Here is a 15,351-nt window from a genome sequence, read left to right as displayed (position 1 = left end):
GTAGGTTTTGGGTTAGTCTAAAACAGGGTTTGCTAAATGGCAGACTGTTGTCCAGACCCAGACCGAGCGACAGTCCTGTCTGGACCAGGGCAATGCCACTTATCAACCTGGATGTGTTCTCTCCCGAGTCTCCTGCCTGGCTGGAGATCTCATGCTCACAGCAGGCAGGGGTGGGAGGTGCTGTAGATTGGGACAAAACATAATAAGTTGGGCAGCCCCCGCCTTCTGTCCCGATCTGCAGCACCCCCCCCCCCCCCCCGCCTGTGGTGAGCAGATGGGAGACGTGATAGAGAACACCCACCCAGCTGCTATGTGCTTCTGTCCTGGTAGGGCTGAGCAGGGGAAGCTGCAAATTAAAGGGGGATTGTGATGTAAAGGTGGAGGAGAGGGGGCTATGACTGCAGGCACAGTGATGTGAAGGGGCATGGTGATGTGTAAAGGGGGTGTAGCATCCTCTAGTGTGCTAGATTAGATGAAAATAGGTTAGTTGTTAGAGTACAGTAGGTAAATTGGTTTGGCTGAGAGCCAGACCTGGGTTGTGAATCAGGGTTCAGTGACTCAGCCTCGGTTCACACTTGTACGATGCGGGAACCCTGCGAATCCACTGCGGGTCCCCGCATTATACCCGACTTACACAGCAGTTCACATTACCATATGTGAACTGCTGGGAGTGTCAAAACAATGTCAATGACACCCCCATTTCAGCTCGCACATCGCACTGCGAACACCCATGCGATCCGATTCTGGTGCGACCAAAAAAGGGTCCTGCGTGAGTTTGGTCCAAATGTGATGCGATATCATCCATACTATCTGTATGGCTAAAATCGCATTGCACGGACATCGCATGTGATTTGTACTGCAGTGCGGTGCGAATCACATGGGATCTCACACCACACACAAGTGTGCACCGGGACCTGGAGCCTGGATAACTCATTTAGACAACTCTTCTGGTACCTCCCCCTTTTTTTCTGAAACCTTTGAGAAGGTTCCAGATGTAGTGGGTGGAAGCTAGGAGGGGCTGTTTGGAATATTTATGAGGGCCTCAGCCAATCCCCAGTAAAGGACTGGCATGGGGCAGACCACCTCATAAGTAGGCACAAGTCATGCCAGCAGAGGCAGTCAGGTGGAAGATGGAGATGGAGTGCTTAGGAGGCTGTCAGAGGCCCTCACAGGGTGCCCCCTAGTCTGGGGGTATGACCTCAGGTCTGGGGGAGGAAAGAGAAGGCCCTTCCTGGAGGCACAGGAGCAAGAAGAGGACAGCGGGAGCAGCTCAGCGTGTCCGGGAGATCTCCTAAGAGTCAGCCACGTGGGCTGGTGAGCATCAGTCTGGAGGAATGTGGGGAGAAGCTAGCCTGAAGGGCTAAGAAAAGTGGCAGCTGCAGCCAGGTGGATTGGCAGTGCCAGAAGAGGTGGTGCTGAGATCAGTGACCACAGAGAAGAATTGCTGGGAAAGTGTGAGCTGTGTCACTCTATCTGCTCTTCAAGTGTAGGGGCTGAGAATCCTTGCCTGTAATGGGCCTTTGCTACAAAATTACTACAGGGTAACATAGTTGGGTTCTGCAAACAAGAGTGTACTGGAGGAAGAAGAGGGGCTGTATATAGGACTGTATATAAGAGAAGCTGTCCCTGAAGTTTGTTTGAAGTCAAGTGGGAATCCTATAATTTCCAATCCCTATCCAAGTTCATATCCCTAAAAACAAAAAAAAACAAAAAAAAAAGACAAAGTCAAGGACTGCTCTCTGACTCTGGAGTGACTGTGGAAATTCTGTGTGCCTGGCTGTGCAGGGTGGGGGATCCAAGTTACTTGCGCTTGTGGTGCTTAAGGGGGTGCACTACAGGGGCATTGTGATATGTAAAGGGGCACATTGATGTGTAAAGGGAGCATGGTGATATATAAAGGTGTTACAGTGATGTGTAACAGGGGCAGTGTGATGTGAAGGGGAACTGAGGGCACTGTTGGACTGCTTTAAAGGGGGGGCTGTGCTGTAAAGGGGAGTTTGATTGTGATGTGAAGGGGGTCTCTGATGTAAAGGGATGGGGCTGTGATGTTAAGGAGAGTTATGATGTGAAAGGGGGGCTGAGGTGAGGACAGTGATATAAAGAGGGCGCTATGATGTGAAAATACATTTTGAAGACACTGATGTACGGGGGGACTATGATGTACAGGAGGGCTGTGTTCTAGAGCAAACATGAGATTCGGACCTCTGCTGAATAAAATTTTACCAACTGGACTTCCGCAAATATTAAATCAAGACCCCTGGTCTAATACCCGTTCACTGTTCAGGCTTGCTCACAGTATTGCCATGACTAGAACTGGTTATGGTGTTGGAAACTCAAAAAAAGCTGTGGCTTTCGTGTTTCTAGCAAATTAACCTGTCTCCATGTCATCTTTGACATTTCTTGATGGTCTGAGGACAGGGTACGTACCTCCTCTAGCTGCAGTACAAACGTTACATTGTGTCCTTGTTCTGCTATTAACTTTCCATCCACTGTAGTGATACGGAGGCCATGGGGCGCTTTCCCCGGACACTGCTGGGGCTTTGCCGTGTACTGTTCCCGGACTCCATCTGTGCAGTTGTTAGACACGACCTTCCTGTAACTGTAATACAAGTTTTATGTGACTGATCAATAAAGCCTGAGAGGAAGATGCAAAAAGTAGAAAGCCTATTGCAACTGGATCATACACCGGCTGACTGTTCAACCTTCTTTAGATCTACCAGCAGCATTGTAGTATGAGGGCCTGCTTGAAAGGATACACATTGAATGGACTGTTATAGTAGGTCTTTACATAACATAGTTTTGATCAATCTAGAGAAGATTATATAGAGATTGTACAATTAGACTGTAAGGTGTACAGACATCTTTAGGGGATTCTTTGCATTTTTTTCCACATTATCGTTTATCACATTTATAAAGAACATTCCTTGTCCACATTTGCATTTGATGGATCAAACATCATTCACTAACACATACCAACATTTGAACATTTCCTCCTTTAATGTGAATTCAAGGCCTTTGTATCAATGGCCTTAGTCATAACAAGGCCAATTTTTATATTAGCCAACGACTGCTGCTCGCCATGATTAAAATGCTCCATACCATTCACACTCTCTCACCTAAGTCCTGATCCCCTGCACACATGGCAATAAATTGTGGCACTGCAAATGAAAATTGTACCAAGAGATACCATTTACATACACTCATGTTCACCACTTGCCATGAAATATTTTGTTTGGTCATCATACATACCCGGTGCTGTTCAGGTAGCTTTGGCCAAAGCTGCAGTCCTTCGACAGTGAGGATGGGTTATACCAGAAGGCAGGGAGACACTGGCCATTGCTGTGACGCTCGTAGCCATAATCGCTAAAAACATAAAAGAGAAGTGGCAAGAGTCATGCTTTGTTGGTAGAGTGCAGCATATAATTACAAATCTGCTACTAGTTTTGGTCACAAATTAATATGTGATCATCATGATAATGTTCACAGAGGCTTTCCAAAAGGTGGTCATTACATATTTATCCAACCACACCTGCATTAGACTTCGTGTGCAATGAAATGGGAGATGGCCCAGGAAATATAAAGTGGTATCAAACTCTGCTATTTTTTTTCTAATGGATGGTCCCCCAGGACGGTTATGCCATAGAACGCTAGTATGCACTGCATATTAATACATTATGGTGGACTTACATCTTTGCCCTGTCTTCCTTCTGAAGTCATTCTCTCCGGCCACTTGAATGGCTGGGCTGTATCATCATGGCACAGATTACAATACTGCTGACAGGCCAGGAGAGGCATTTATGACAAAGGAGAACACCAGGGTTTCTTCTGTTATAAAAACCCTGCCTGTCAGAGTATTTTCAAAGTTTGAAATTAATACCACTTTAACCTAGAAGTTGACTGGCTTGCTCTTTAGTTGTCTCTTATGGGTAAATGCCTACAAGTCAATAAAGGAAGCAGCAAACAGTACTGTAATTTTTCATTTATAATAATAATAATTATAATTATTATGCCCCGTACACACGGTCGGACTTTGTTCGGACATTCCGACAACGAAATCCTAGGATTTTTTCCGACGGATGTTGGCTCAAACTTGTCTTGCATACACACGGTCACACAAAGTTGTCGGAAAATCCGATCGGTCTAAACGCGGTGACGTAAAACACGTACGTCGGGACTATAAACGGGGCAGTGGCCAATAGCTTTCATCTCTTTATTTATTCTGAGCATGCGTGGCACTTTGTCCGTCGAATTTGTGTACACACGATCGGAAATTCCGACAACGGATTTTGTTGTCGGAAAATTTTATATCCTGCTCTCAAACTTTGTGTGTCAGAAAATCCGATGGAAAATGTGTGATGGAGCCTACACACGGTCGGAATTTCCGACAACAAGGTCCCATCACACATTTTCCGGGGCATTATTGTTATCAGCATCGTTAATTATAAACATTTTTTTTTTACAGTTCTAGAAAAAAAATATTTATGTGTGTTTTAAATATATATTAATATTTTTGTATTCGTATCTATCTACAATCTTCCAGTGACCATTGTGTCAAAGTTGGTTTATTTATTAGCAGTATCTATCTATCTATCTATCTATCTATCTATCTATCTATCTATCTATCTATCTATCTATCTATCTATCTATCTATCTATCTATCTATCTATCTATCTATCTATCTATCGACTATATTGCCAAAAGTATTGGGACACCAGCCTTTACACGCACATGAACTTTAATGGCATCCCAGTCTTAGTCCGTAGGGTCCAATATTGAGTTGTCCCATCCTTTGCAGCTATAACAGCTTCAACTCTTCTGTGAAGGCTGTCCCGCAGTCTCCGCTCTAATTCATCCCAAAGATGTTCTATCAGTTGAGATCAGGACACTGCAGGCCAGTCAAGTTTCTCCCCCCCAAACTCGCTCATCCGTGTCTTTATGGACCTTGCTTTGTGCACTGGTGTGCAGTCATGTTGGAACCGGAAGGGGCCATCCCCAAACTGTTCCCACAAAGTTGGGAGCATGAAATTCTACAAAATGTCTTGGTATGCTGACACCTTAAGAGTTCCCTTCACTGGAACTAAGGGGCCAAGCACAACCCGTGAAAAACAACCCCACACCATAATTCCCCCTCCACCAAATGATTTGGACCAGTGCACAAAGCAAGGTCCATAAAGACATGGATGAGTGAGTTTGGGGTGGGGGAACTTCACTGACCTGCACAGAGTCCTGACCTCAACCCGATAGAACACCTTTGGGACGAATTAGAGTGGAGATTGCAAGCCAGGCTTTCTCATTCAACATCAGTGCCTGACCTCACAAATGTTCTTCTGGAATGATCAAACATTCCCATAGACATGCTCCTAAACCTTGTGGACAGCTTTCCTAGAAGAGTTGAAGCTGTTATAGCTTCAAAGGGTGGGCCAACTCAATATTGAACCCTACGGACTAAGACTGGGATGCCATTAAAGTTTATGTGCGTGTAAAGGCAGGCATCTCAATACTTTTGGCAATATAGTGTGTACGTATATTCGTTTGACTTTTTTAGTATAAGTTTAACAATTATAGGAAAAAGATATAGGAGAGAGCACCGCTCCCTCAAAAGGTGATGGGATTTTAACGAGTGTGTTGTATACTGTCACTGAGGCAAGCACAACCACAAAGAATTCATAAAATTTTTTTAGAATTTATTATAAAGATACAAATATAAAATCACAATAGAATAATAGCATTGGTCATGAAATATTGACCATGATTGATACTCAATGCACAAGATGCAAAAAAGATGTTTATATATGCAGAGAAGCCAACGCGTTTCACAAACTGATTCTTCAAGGCAGCTAAGCATGCATCAGACTTGTGGCATTTATATCTAAGCAACTGCAACCCCAAGGAGAAAATGGTGAATGAACCACCCTGTAGTGATTGAGCGATAAAGTCAGATACAACGGGCTGGTCTGTTAGATGCAGGACCGTGTCAAAGGTACGATATAATCGGGCCAATAGTGATCTCAGATCAGTCCGTTGCTTAGCATAGACTGGTGGCTGCACAGGGATCTTCAAATCTCCCACGCCAATGCCTCAGTGTGCATGCACCAACATTTAGATATAAATGCCACAAGTCTGATGCATGCTGAGCTGCCTTGAAGAAGCAGTTTGCGAAACGCGTCGGATTCTTTGCATATCTATGCACAAGCATCTTGTGCATTGAGTATCAATCATGGTCAATATTTCACGACCAATGCTATTATTGTATTGTGATTTTATATTTGTATCTTTATAATAAATCTTTAAAAAATGTATGAATTCTATCTGGTTGTGCTTGCCTCAGTGACGGTATACAATTCACCCGTTAAAATCCCATCACCTTTTGAGGGAGTGGTGCTCTCTCCTATATCTTTTTCATATCAATCAGGGATGTGGATGTGTTAATCTGTCCCTAGAAATTATCCAACATACTGTAAATATATTTTAACAATTATAGGTAAATAAAATAATATTAAAGTATATATACTCTATACTTCTTTATTTAATTGGTTAATTCAGAATGTTATTTTCCACTTACTTAGAGAATTTGTCATGAAACAAAATGTCACCATAAAAAAGAAAAAAGAAGAAAACTTTTGAAGTTTTCCCCTAACTTTAGAGGTGATATGAATCATAGCGGCAGTCTGCATAATAGCATTTATCGACAAATTACTAAGCCAAGAATCTCTCCTGCACACTAACACTGGGCCCAAGGGGAATTAATAATATCATTGTAACACTCTGTTCTACCAGCAACTGTCTGCAAACTGCTGGAGGGATGATAACACAATATTTTATTTCTCAAATTACATTCAACAGAAGAAACTCGAGCGTACAGGATACCTTTAATTCGTAGCTTATTTAATCTACTGCAAACGAAACCAGGAAAACAAAAGTAAAGCAAGACTAAGGCGGCATCATTCCAAAGTACGGATTTACTTCAAGCAACTTTACAGCTTTGGGTATTTAAAGGGACTCTAGTGATAACATTTATCTCCATCAGCTATTGCGCAGATTGCTAATATTAAAAGGAAATGTGCTTATTTTTCCAGTTTTCAGTAAGTGACTGTGTGTCTGTGGGGCTGATTTACTAAACCTGGAGACTGCAAAATCTGGTGCAGTTGTACATGGTAGCCAATCAGCTTCTAACTTCAGCTTGTTCAATTAAGCTTTGCCAAAAAAAAAAAAAAAACATGGAAGATAATTGGTTTCTACGCAGAGCTGCACCACATTTTGCACTCTCTAGTTTTAGTAAACCAATTCCCTTATGTATTAAAGAGTTCCTAATTCTTCAGAATGGAACCAGTAGAACTCACTCTGCTAAAGGCAGAGCAGCAGTAAGAAGGATTCTGACTGGTTGCTAGCCATTGCTAAAGAAAGCTTTTGAGTCAGAGTCTTGACTCCACCCTTTTTCTAATTCCCTCCCTCCTTATGGCTCTGGTTAAAGTTTCAATCAGAGAGAGACAGTCTGAAAGGAGACAGTTACTGCTGGGCTGTTTCTTCAGAAAATCCACTCCTGGGGACACCTTAAATGTTTCCTAGTAAACTATATATAAGAGGGTTGATTTACTAAAGGCAAATAGACTGTGCATATTGCAAATGCAGTTGCACCAGAGCTTAGTAAATGAGAGGGAGCTCTGCTGACTTCCATCATCCAATCACGTGCAAGCAAAAATGTTGTTTTATATTTTCCTTGCATGTGATTGGATATTCATGGTAAAGTGAAGCTTCCCTTCATTTACTATGCTCTAGCGCAACTGAACTTGCAAAGTGCACAGTTATTTTGCTTTTAGTAAATCAACCCCTATATGTGTGTGTTCTGCCTTACCGTTATGTATTATTATGTGTTGTATTAAACTACATCAGTTTATTATTGTTCTGTAGTGCACTCGGCGGTATTGGGGCACTACAACTTGTTTACTATGTGATTTTGGTTTCTCTCTCTGTTTTCTCTGCCTGTTTATGGCTAGTTAGTTTAGTTCTAGTTGGACCCCCCCTCACTTCTTCCATGTTCCCTCAGTCAGTGTTAATACTTTGTAGGGATAGGGTTCAGGGAAGTCATTGTCTTCTTACACTTCAAAAGACTGGAAAAACCTCCTCTGTCCTGCAATATCTTAATTAAAATTGCATTGGATTTAACTTCTGTGTCCTATTGAAAAGTTGAACTGTTGGATGGTGTCAAGCCAGCAGATGACCATACTGTCCAGATAAGGAGGGATGTCAATGCATAAAGAGGCAAAACAGTGTGTGTGTGTGTGTGTATATATATATATATATATATATATATATATATGTGTATATATAGACATGGATGAGCAGGTTTGGGGTGGAGGAACTTGACTGACGGAGTCCTGACCTGTGGACAACCTTGCCAGAAGAGTGGAAGCTGGTATGGCTGCAAAGGGTGGACCAACTCAATATTGAACCCTACGGACTAAGACTGGGATGCCACTAAAGTTCATGTGCGTGGAAAGGCAGGCAGCCCAATACTTTTGGTAATATAGAGTATAGTATAGAGTAATATAGAGTATATATATATATATATATATATACACACACACACACTGTATATACATACACAATATATTTAGCCTAAAAAACAGGAGAACGCATCCTGAGTACAAGAAATATTGATCTAACTTTCAAGAAAATCATCTTTTAAAAAAAAAAGCTTCCAAACATCTTGCTTTGTTGTGTGGGGACGATTGATGCACTGTAATGGGTCTTTTTGATGCAGCATACACGATAATGTTCCACATTGGAGTCTCCGGCATTGTCTTCTCTGAAACCCCTACTCTCCTTTAATTAATGCGGAGAACATCTATCAGTTTAATGGTGCATCTGGTATTCAGTCTATATGAAAGCTCCTTGCTACCGCTTGATTTAAAGGGGATTTATTGGAGCAGATAGGGACGGAATATTACCAAAGCCCACATCACGGGAAGATTAATGGAAGCTTCTGTTAACGGATGTTCTTGTTTTAAACTGACTGCTCAGTAGTGTAAAGATTTATACTACGGCTGGGCCGGAGTGTACCTGACGAATAAAAGGAAGATGAAGCTTGAATACTAGGAGCGGTTTATCGCAGCCGTAGCATGAACTGCTCCACAATGAAGACGTATAAAGATAAGTCTTGTTACAGAAAGCTTGGCAGATGATGGAACTAATAAAGCCATGCTGGCTGAGATGGTTGGGTGATGCTGGGAGTAGCATTTGCTTAGTTCATCGGGAGGAAGAGATACATCAAAAATCAATGATGTTTGATAAAAAGTGCTTCTGTTAAATCTAAATAAACCTTACTGATGAAGGTCTCCATCACTCTCTATTGATCTGTTAAATATACCAATAACAAAAAGTTTAGCTTAGCTAATTTTAGCTAGGTGCAATAGAAAAATTCCACTTGATCCTGCCAGAAATCAATTGAGCAGGTAAACTTATTTCTCTAGTTTGGACTAAAAAACACCTCCCCTCTATGTTAAGGAAACAAAGAAAGAGGCGTTTTTCTGTAGCCCCCATCATGCTTCCTGTCTTAGGGTGACAATGTTGCTCTTTCATAGATGCAGTACTGTGATTGAGTGTTGTCACCCTAGGGCATATTTACTCAACCTTTTACCATTGGAGGAAGCCTTGCAATAAATTTCAGGCAACAGGGAAACCCTGCTAAAAATTATATCTACAGCTCCTAGTATATTATGATATTTGGTATATGATGGTGGTCAGTGTTGAAAGACCCTCTTACAGTGGTGATCAATGTCGGAAAGCCCTTCTGCATTGGTGGACAGTATAGGAAGGTCCTCCTACATTGATGGACAGTATTATAAGGCCCTCCTACATTGGTAGTCAGAAGGTCCACCTAAATTGGTGGTGAGTGATAGATATTACATGTGGTCAGTATCAGAAGGCCCTCCCTACATTGGTGGTCAATGTCAGAAGGCTTTCCTACATTGATGGACAGTATCGGAAGGCCTTCCTATATTGGTGGTCAATGTCGGAAGACCCTCCTACATTGATAAACAGTATTGGAAGACCCTCCTACACTGGTGGTCAGTATCAGAAGGCCCTCCTATAATGGTGGTCAATGCCAGAAGGCTATCCTACATTGATGGACAGTATCGGAAGACCCTCCTATATTGGTGGTCAATATCAGAAGGCCCTCCTACATTGATGGACAGTATGGGAAGGCCCAACTACATTGGTGGTCAACGCTGGAAGGCCCTCCTATATTAGTGGAAAGTATCAGAAGACCCTCCTACATTGGTGGACAGTATCGGAAGGCCCTCCTACGTTGATGGGCAGTATCAAAAGACCCTCCTACATTGGTGGTCAATGTCAAAAGGCCCACCTACATTGATGGACAGTATCAGAAGGCCCTCCTACCTAGGTGGTCAATGTGGGAAGGCCCTCCTAAATTGGTGGACAGTATTGGAATGCCCCTCTGCATTGGTAGTCAGTGGCAGAAGGGTCCATTGCATTTTCCTTTACCTACATTGATGGTCAGAGGGAGACACGCCTGGTTACATTTGGGGGTCCGTTGTAAGAATACACCTCACACTGAGGATCAATGGGAGGAATTCCATTATTACAGATAGTTAAAAAGGTAACTGGTGTCAGTGATTATAAATGTAATGCCTCATACACATGATCAAACTTTCCGCCAACAAAACCGTGGAATTTTATCCGAAGGGTGTTGGCTCAAACTTGTCTTGCATACACAGGGTCACACAAATGTTGGCCAACAATTACGAATGTAGTGACCTACTAGACGTACTACGTGTTTTTTCAGCTCTTTAGCGCCACCCTTTGGGCTCCTTCTGCTAATTTTGTGTTAGTAGAAGTTTGCTGAGTGTTGATTAGCGCTTTTCGCGCTTTTCATTTCGTGCTTTTCAGTTTGTTTCTGAATGGCTGTTCGTCAACCAGACATGTTGCGGAATCGGAGGAGATAACGTGTTATTTATTATTGGCCTTGGAGTTACTGCTTTGACATTTTTTTTTGGTTGAATAATGATTTGATTTGGTATATTTTCTATATTTTTGGATGCATAGAATGCACTTTTTGGTTAAGTTCTAATGGCAGATAGCATGTTTTTTTTTTTTTTATGCACAATAAAAAAAAATGTGGACAACAATACTTGGCTATGTGTTTTACTTCAAATGATAGTTTTTGGAGTAGGCAGTTACATTTTAAAAAATACAATGTATTATTATAAACTACAGGATAATGATGTTGTGGTAACTTGCACAAATAAAAAAAAAAAAAAAAAACATAATAGTATTATTCTTGATATCATTAGAAAAAAAAAGCCTTTGAAAATTTGTTTGCCATAACTCCATCAGTATCACCAGTAAAGCAGCTTCATTATTACCCCATTAAAGATGAAGAGAATGTGCGCTGCATTTGGAGATTTCATAATTTGCCACGTCACGAATGTTTATTCTCCATTACGAATGCTAGTTTACAAGACCGACTGCTTCTGAGCATGCGTGTTTGTACTTTGGACTTTTGTCTGACAGACTTGTGGACACACAATCGGAAAATCCGAAAACACACATTTGTTGGCCGAAAATTTGAAGACATGCTAGCCAACATTTGTTGGCGGAAAAGTGCGCCAACAAATGTCCGATGGAGCATACACGCGGTCGGATTTTCCGCCAACAGCCTGAAATTCAACATTTCCTGTTGGAAAATCTGATCGTGTGTACGGGGCTTTAGAGTCAAGAGCAGTGGCTCCACTGGTCCCATGTTGCTGGTTCTGCCGAATGACCAGGTCTGGAAATACAGTAAGCAGCACCATGAAACAGGAGATCAGTCTGTCACAGCTCAAGGAACCCCTAACAACCTCTGAAGGTTGAGAAGATTGAGACAGGTTAAAGGAGAAGAACAGTCAAAGCTCACTGTCAGCTGACGTCACAGAGCCGGTCCAGGCTCAGGAAAGATTTCGTCCATATGGTCAGGATCCACCCACATGCCTGGACCAGCACCCAGCTTCGCCTCTCAGCGAGTCGCTGAGAGGCTGAGCCGGCATCTTCCAACCCCTCCACAGCCCAGCGCTCCAGGGGGGGCAGACCAGAGAGCCGGTGACTGACAGTCAAGGGGGGCCAGGCGTATTTGACCTTTTCTTAGTTTAAATTGTTTTTCCATGTGTATGTGTATGTTGTGCTCTGGGCTTTGTAGTTCCACCTAGAATTACTTTACCTTATCTATTTATCACTGGCTTATATTATCTATTTCATGTTTTTATAGTTCGGAAGAGGAGCCTGTACAACTGTGCAAGACTGAAGGGAAGGCTGGAGGACACCTTTATGTCACCGCCTGGCTGTTGAGTACATGAGGACTGTTCTTTCTATACATGGAACAAAGTCCTGAACAAGGAACATAATACCACAACATGGAGCATCGAATTTGAGACTCTCCTAACTCACCATTCAAAGTCTGCCTCAGTACAGACACACGGCTCGGAAGACATGGCCCCGGCATACCTCCCCTGCATGCACTTCCTCTCTGATCTCCTCTTCATGTAAGTCCTCTTGGCGCCCATGATGCACGCTTCTCCCTGAATGCAAAAGAACCCAACATGAACCTTTTAAAAAACTTTTCAATGAACAAAAATATTAATTATTTAACATTTTTATCTGTAGGCACTCCCTTAGCCGCAATCGGAGATTGTAAATATTACATTTTGAAACAAGAATGTTCAGCCCACTTTCATGTCATTTTTCTGTGTTGCATTGAACTGCATTGGATTATTATTGCTCATCAGTATGCTGACATCTATTGGCAGTTTCTGGCAACTACAGTTTGCTTACCTATGTGATTGTATTATCTTCCTCTCCCCTCCTTTTTAGTGCTAGATAGTTTAGTTCTGCTTAAACCCTTCCCACCTCTTCTATGTTCCCTGTGTTTGCTATTTGAAGAGAGAGAGCTCAATAAATTCACTAATTTCCTATACTTATGGAAACTCGAAAAACATACTTTTTACTGCAGTTAGCTGAAGTGATGGGCGGTTTACACCATGAATTGTGCTGTGCATTCATGTGTGATTTACATGTAATCTGGGTGCAGTGCAATTATGATGATTATGCTCCCATGGGCTGAGCAAAACATGTCAGAGGGTGTGGCTTTGGCGGAGACTCATGGGCCAAGGCCATTTTCAAGTGTACACCTTAGGTTGGCTGGATGGGAGTATGGCACTTTTTTGATGTATATATGCATTGCTTCACATGAGCAACTTTGACAGCCTGCACCTTTCTCCCTGGTGACTGCGAGAGTTTAGCTTCCCCAGCTTGAGCGGCATTCTTAAACTGGCACCATGGCCCTAAAAATATGTTATACATGACTTTTGTGTCTTATTGAAGAGTTAAGCTGCCTGTGGATGGTGCAGAGTAAGGAGGTGACCATGCTTTCTGGACAGACTGGGGTTAATTTACTAAAACTGGAGAGTGGAACATCTGGTGCAGCTCTGCATAAAAACCAATTAGCTTTTTTTTATCAAAGCTTAATTGAACAAGCTAAATTTAGAAGCTGATTTGCAACCATGCACAACTGCACCAGATTTTGAACTCTCCAGTTTTAGTAAATCAACCCCACTGGGTCTAAGGTGGAACAGCGGGTAAAGAAAATAATCACCCCCCACCACCACCATTTAAATTAATCACATTTTGTTGCTTTCCAGCCTGAAATGAAGACTGATAGACACAGTTTTTGTTTTATCCAGTTGTGTTTACGAGTGCAACTTATAACATCTAAGTGAAAGATATAACACCAACATATCAGAGAAAAAAAAATCAAAAACAGAATAACTGAGTTGGAAAATGTATCACCCCCTTGTGTCAGTATTTTGTTAAACTACCTTTTGCTTTAAATCCAGCCTTTAGTCTGTTGGGACGTGTCTCTACTAAACTTTGCACATCTAGACTTTGCAATGTTTGCCCACTCCGTTAAATTTAATGGTGACTGTTTGTGAACTGCAGTCTTCTAGTCATTCCACAGATTTTCAATGGGGTTTAAGTCTGGGCTCTGACTAGACCATTACCACCTCCATGCTTTACTGTAGGAATGATGTTATTTGGATGGATTTCCATGAGACATATTGTTTGGTGTTGAGGCCAAATAAATCAATTTTAGTCTCTGATCATAACACCTTTTTCCATGTGGCCTCACAATCTTCAAGGTTCATTTAAGGTGGCCAGATGAGACTAAAATTGAATTATTTGGCCTCAACACCAAATAATATGTCTGGCGGAAATCCAATACAGTTTACCATCCAAATAATGCCTTTTCTACAGAAAAGCATGGAGGTGGTAATATCCTGTTATGGGGGCGTTTCTCTGCAGCAGGGACTGGAACACTTGTCAGGATAGAAGGAAAAATTGACGGGACAAAATACCATTAAATTCTTGAGGAAAATCTGCTGCCCTCTGCCAGAAAACTGTCAATGGGAAGAAGGTTTACCTTCCAAAATGACAATGACCCAAATCACACAGCAAAAATGACCACACAGTGGTTGAAGGAGAAATGGTGAATATCCTTGCATTGCTTAGTCAGAGCCCAGACTTAAACCCCATTGAAAATCTGTGGAATGACTTGAAGTCTGCAGTCCGCAAACGGTCACCATCAAATTTAACTGAACGTGAGCAATTCTGCAAAGAAGAGTGGGCAAACTTTTCAAAGTCTAGATGTGCAAAGTTAGTAGAGACATATCCCAACAGACTAAAGACTGTAATTAAAGAAAACATGGTCCAACAATATACTGACATAGGGGGTGATCCTTTTTCCAACTCAGTGATTGTTTTCCTTTTTTTGGGGGGGGGGGGGGGTGATCCTTTTTCCAACTCAGTGATTCTATGTTTGATTTTTTTCTCCTGGCAAGTTGATGTTATATCTTTCACTTGGATGTTATAAGTTGCACTAGCAAATACAGCTGGATAAAATGAAAACTGTGTCTGTCTTCATTTCAGGCTGCAAAGCAAAAACATGTTATTATTTTAAAGGGGGTGGATTCTTTTCCATACCCACTGTATGTATAAAGCTGCATTTGAAACAGAACAAAGAATGAACACAATATGCTTCAGTGGCTCAGCCCTTATTGTCTACTGGACATGTTCTATCATCCAGAAGATGAGAACTGGGCAGGCCAAGGGTAGGCAAAGAGGTAGCCTCCTTTGGCACTTCAGCAGGAGTTGGCGTGAAAAGGGCACATGGGACAATTTGTTCTTTTTGCCTTGGGTACTATAGGACCTTGTCCCAGCAATGAGGGCTGGTGGTAACACTGCATGGGATTTTAGTTGAGTAGGGTCAAGCTTACTGCAGCAATTGAGGAGCTCACTGGA

General features: G+C 42.1%; 1 protein-coding gene across 9 annotated transcripts in view; it reads right to left on the bottom strand.

Moving 5' to 3' along the window:
• SORCS1 (sortilin related VPS10 domain containing receptor 1) overlaps nucleotides 1-15,351 on the bottom strand; it is a 1,093,315-nt gene that overhangs the window by 233,704 nt on the left and 844,260 nt on the right. For all 9 annotated transcript variants that reach the window (XM_073595916.1, XM_073595919.1, XM_073595918.1 and 6 more), the window contains exons 16-18: nucleotides 12,445-12,575; nucleotides 3,250-3,363; nucleotides 2,428-2,599 (exon numbers count right to left, since the gene is read on the bottom strand). In XM_073595916.1, the coding sequence (XP_073452017.1) occupies nucleotides 2,428-2,599; nucleotides 3,250-3,363; nucleotides 12,445-12,575 (417 nt within the window). The remainder of the gene's footprint in view (nucleotides 1-2,427; nucleotides 2,600-3,249; nucleotides 3,364-12,444; nucleotides 12,576-15,351) is intronic.

The sequence above is a fragment of the Aquarana catesbeiana genome, linkage group LG08 (assembly GCF_042186555.1).
Source record: "Aquarana catesbeiana isolate 2022-GZ linkage group LG08, ASM4218655v1, whole genome shotgun sequence".
In the NCBI taxonomy this organism is placed as follows: Eukaryota; Metazoa; Chordata; class Amphibia; order Anura; family Ranidae; genus Aquarana; species Aquarana catesbeiana.
Note: the sequence above shows the minus strand (reverse complement) of the source record. Positions and strands in the feature narration are given on the sequence as shown.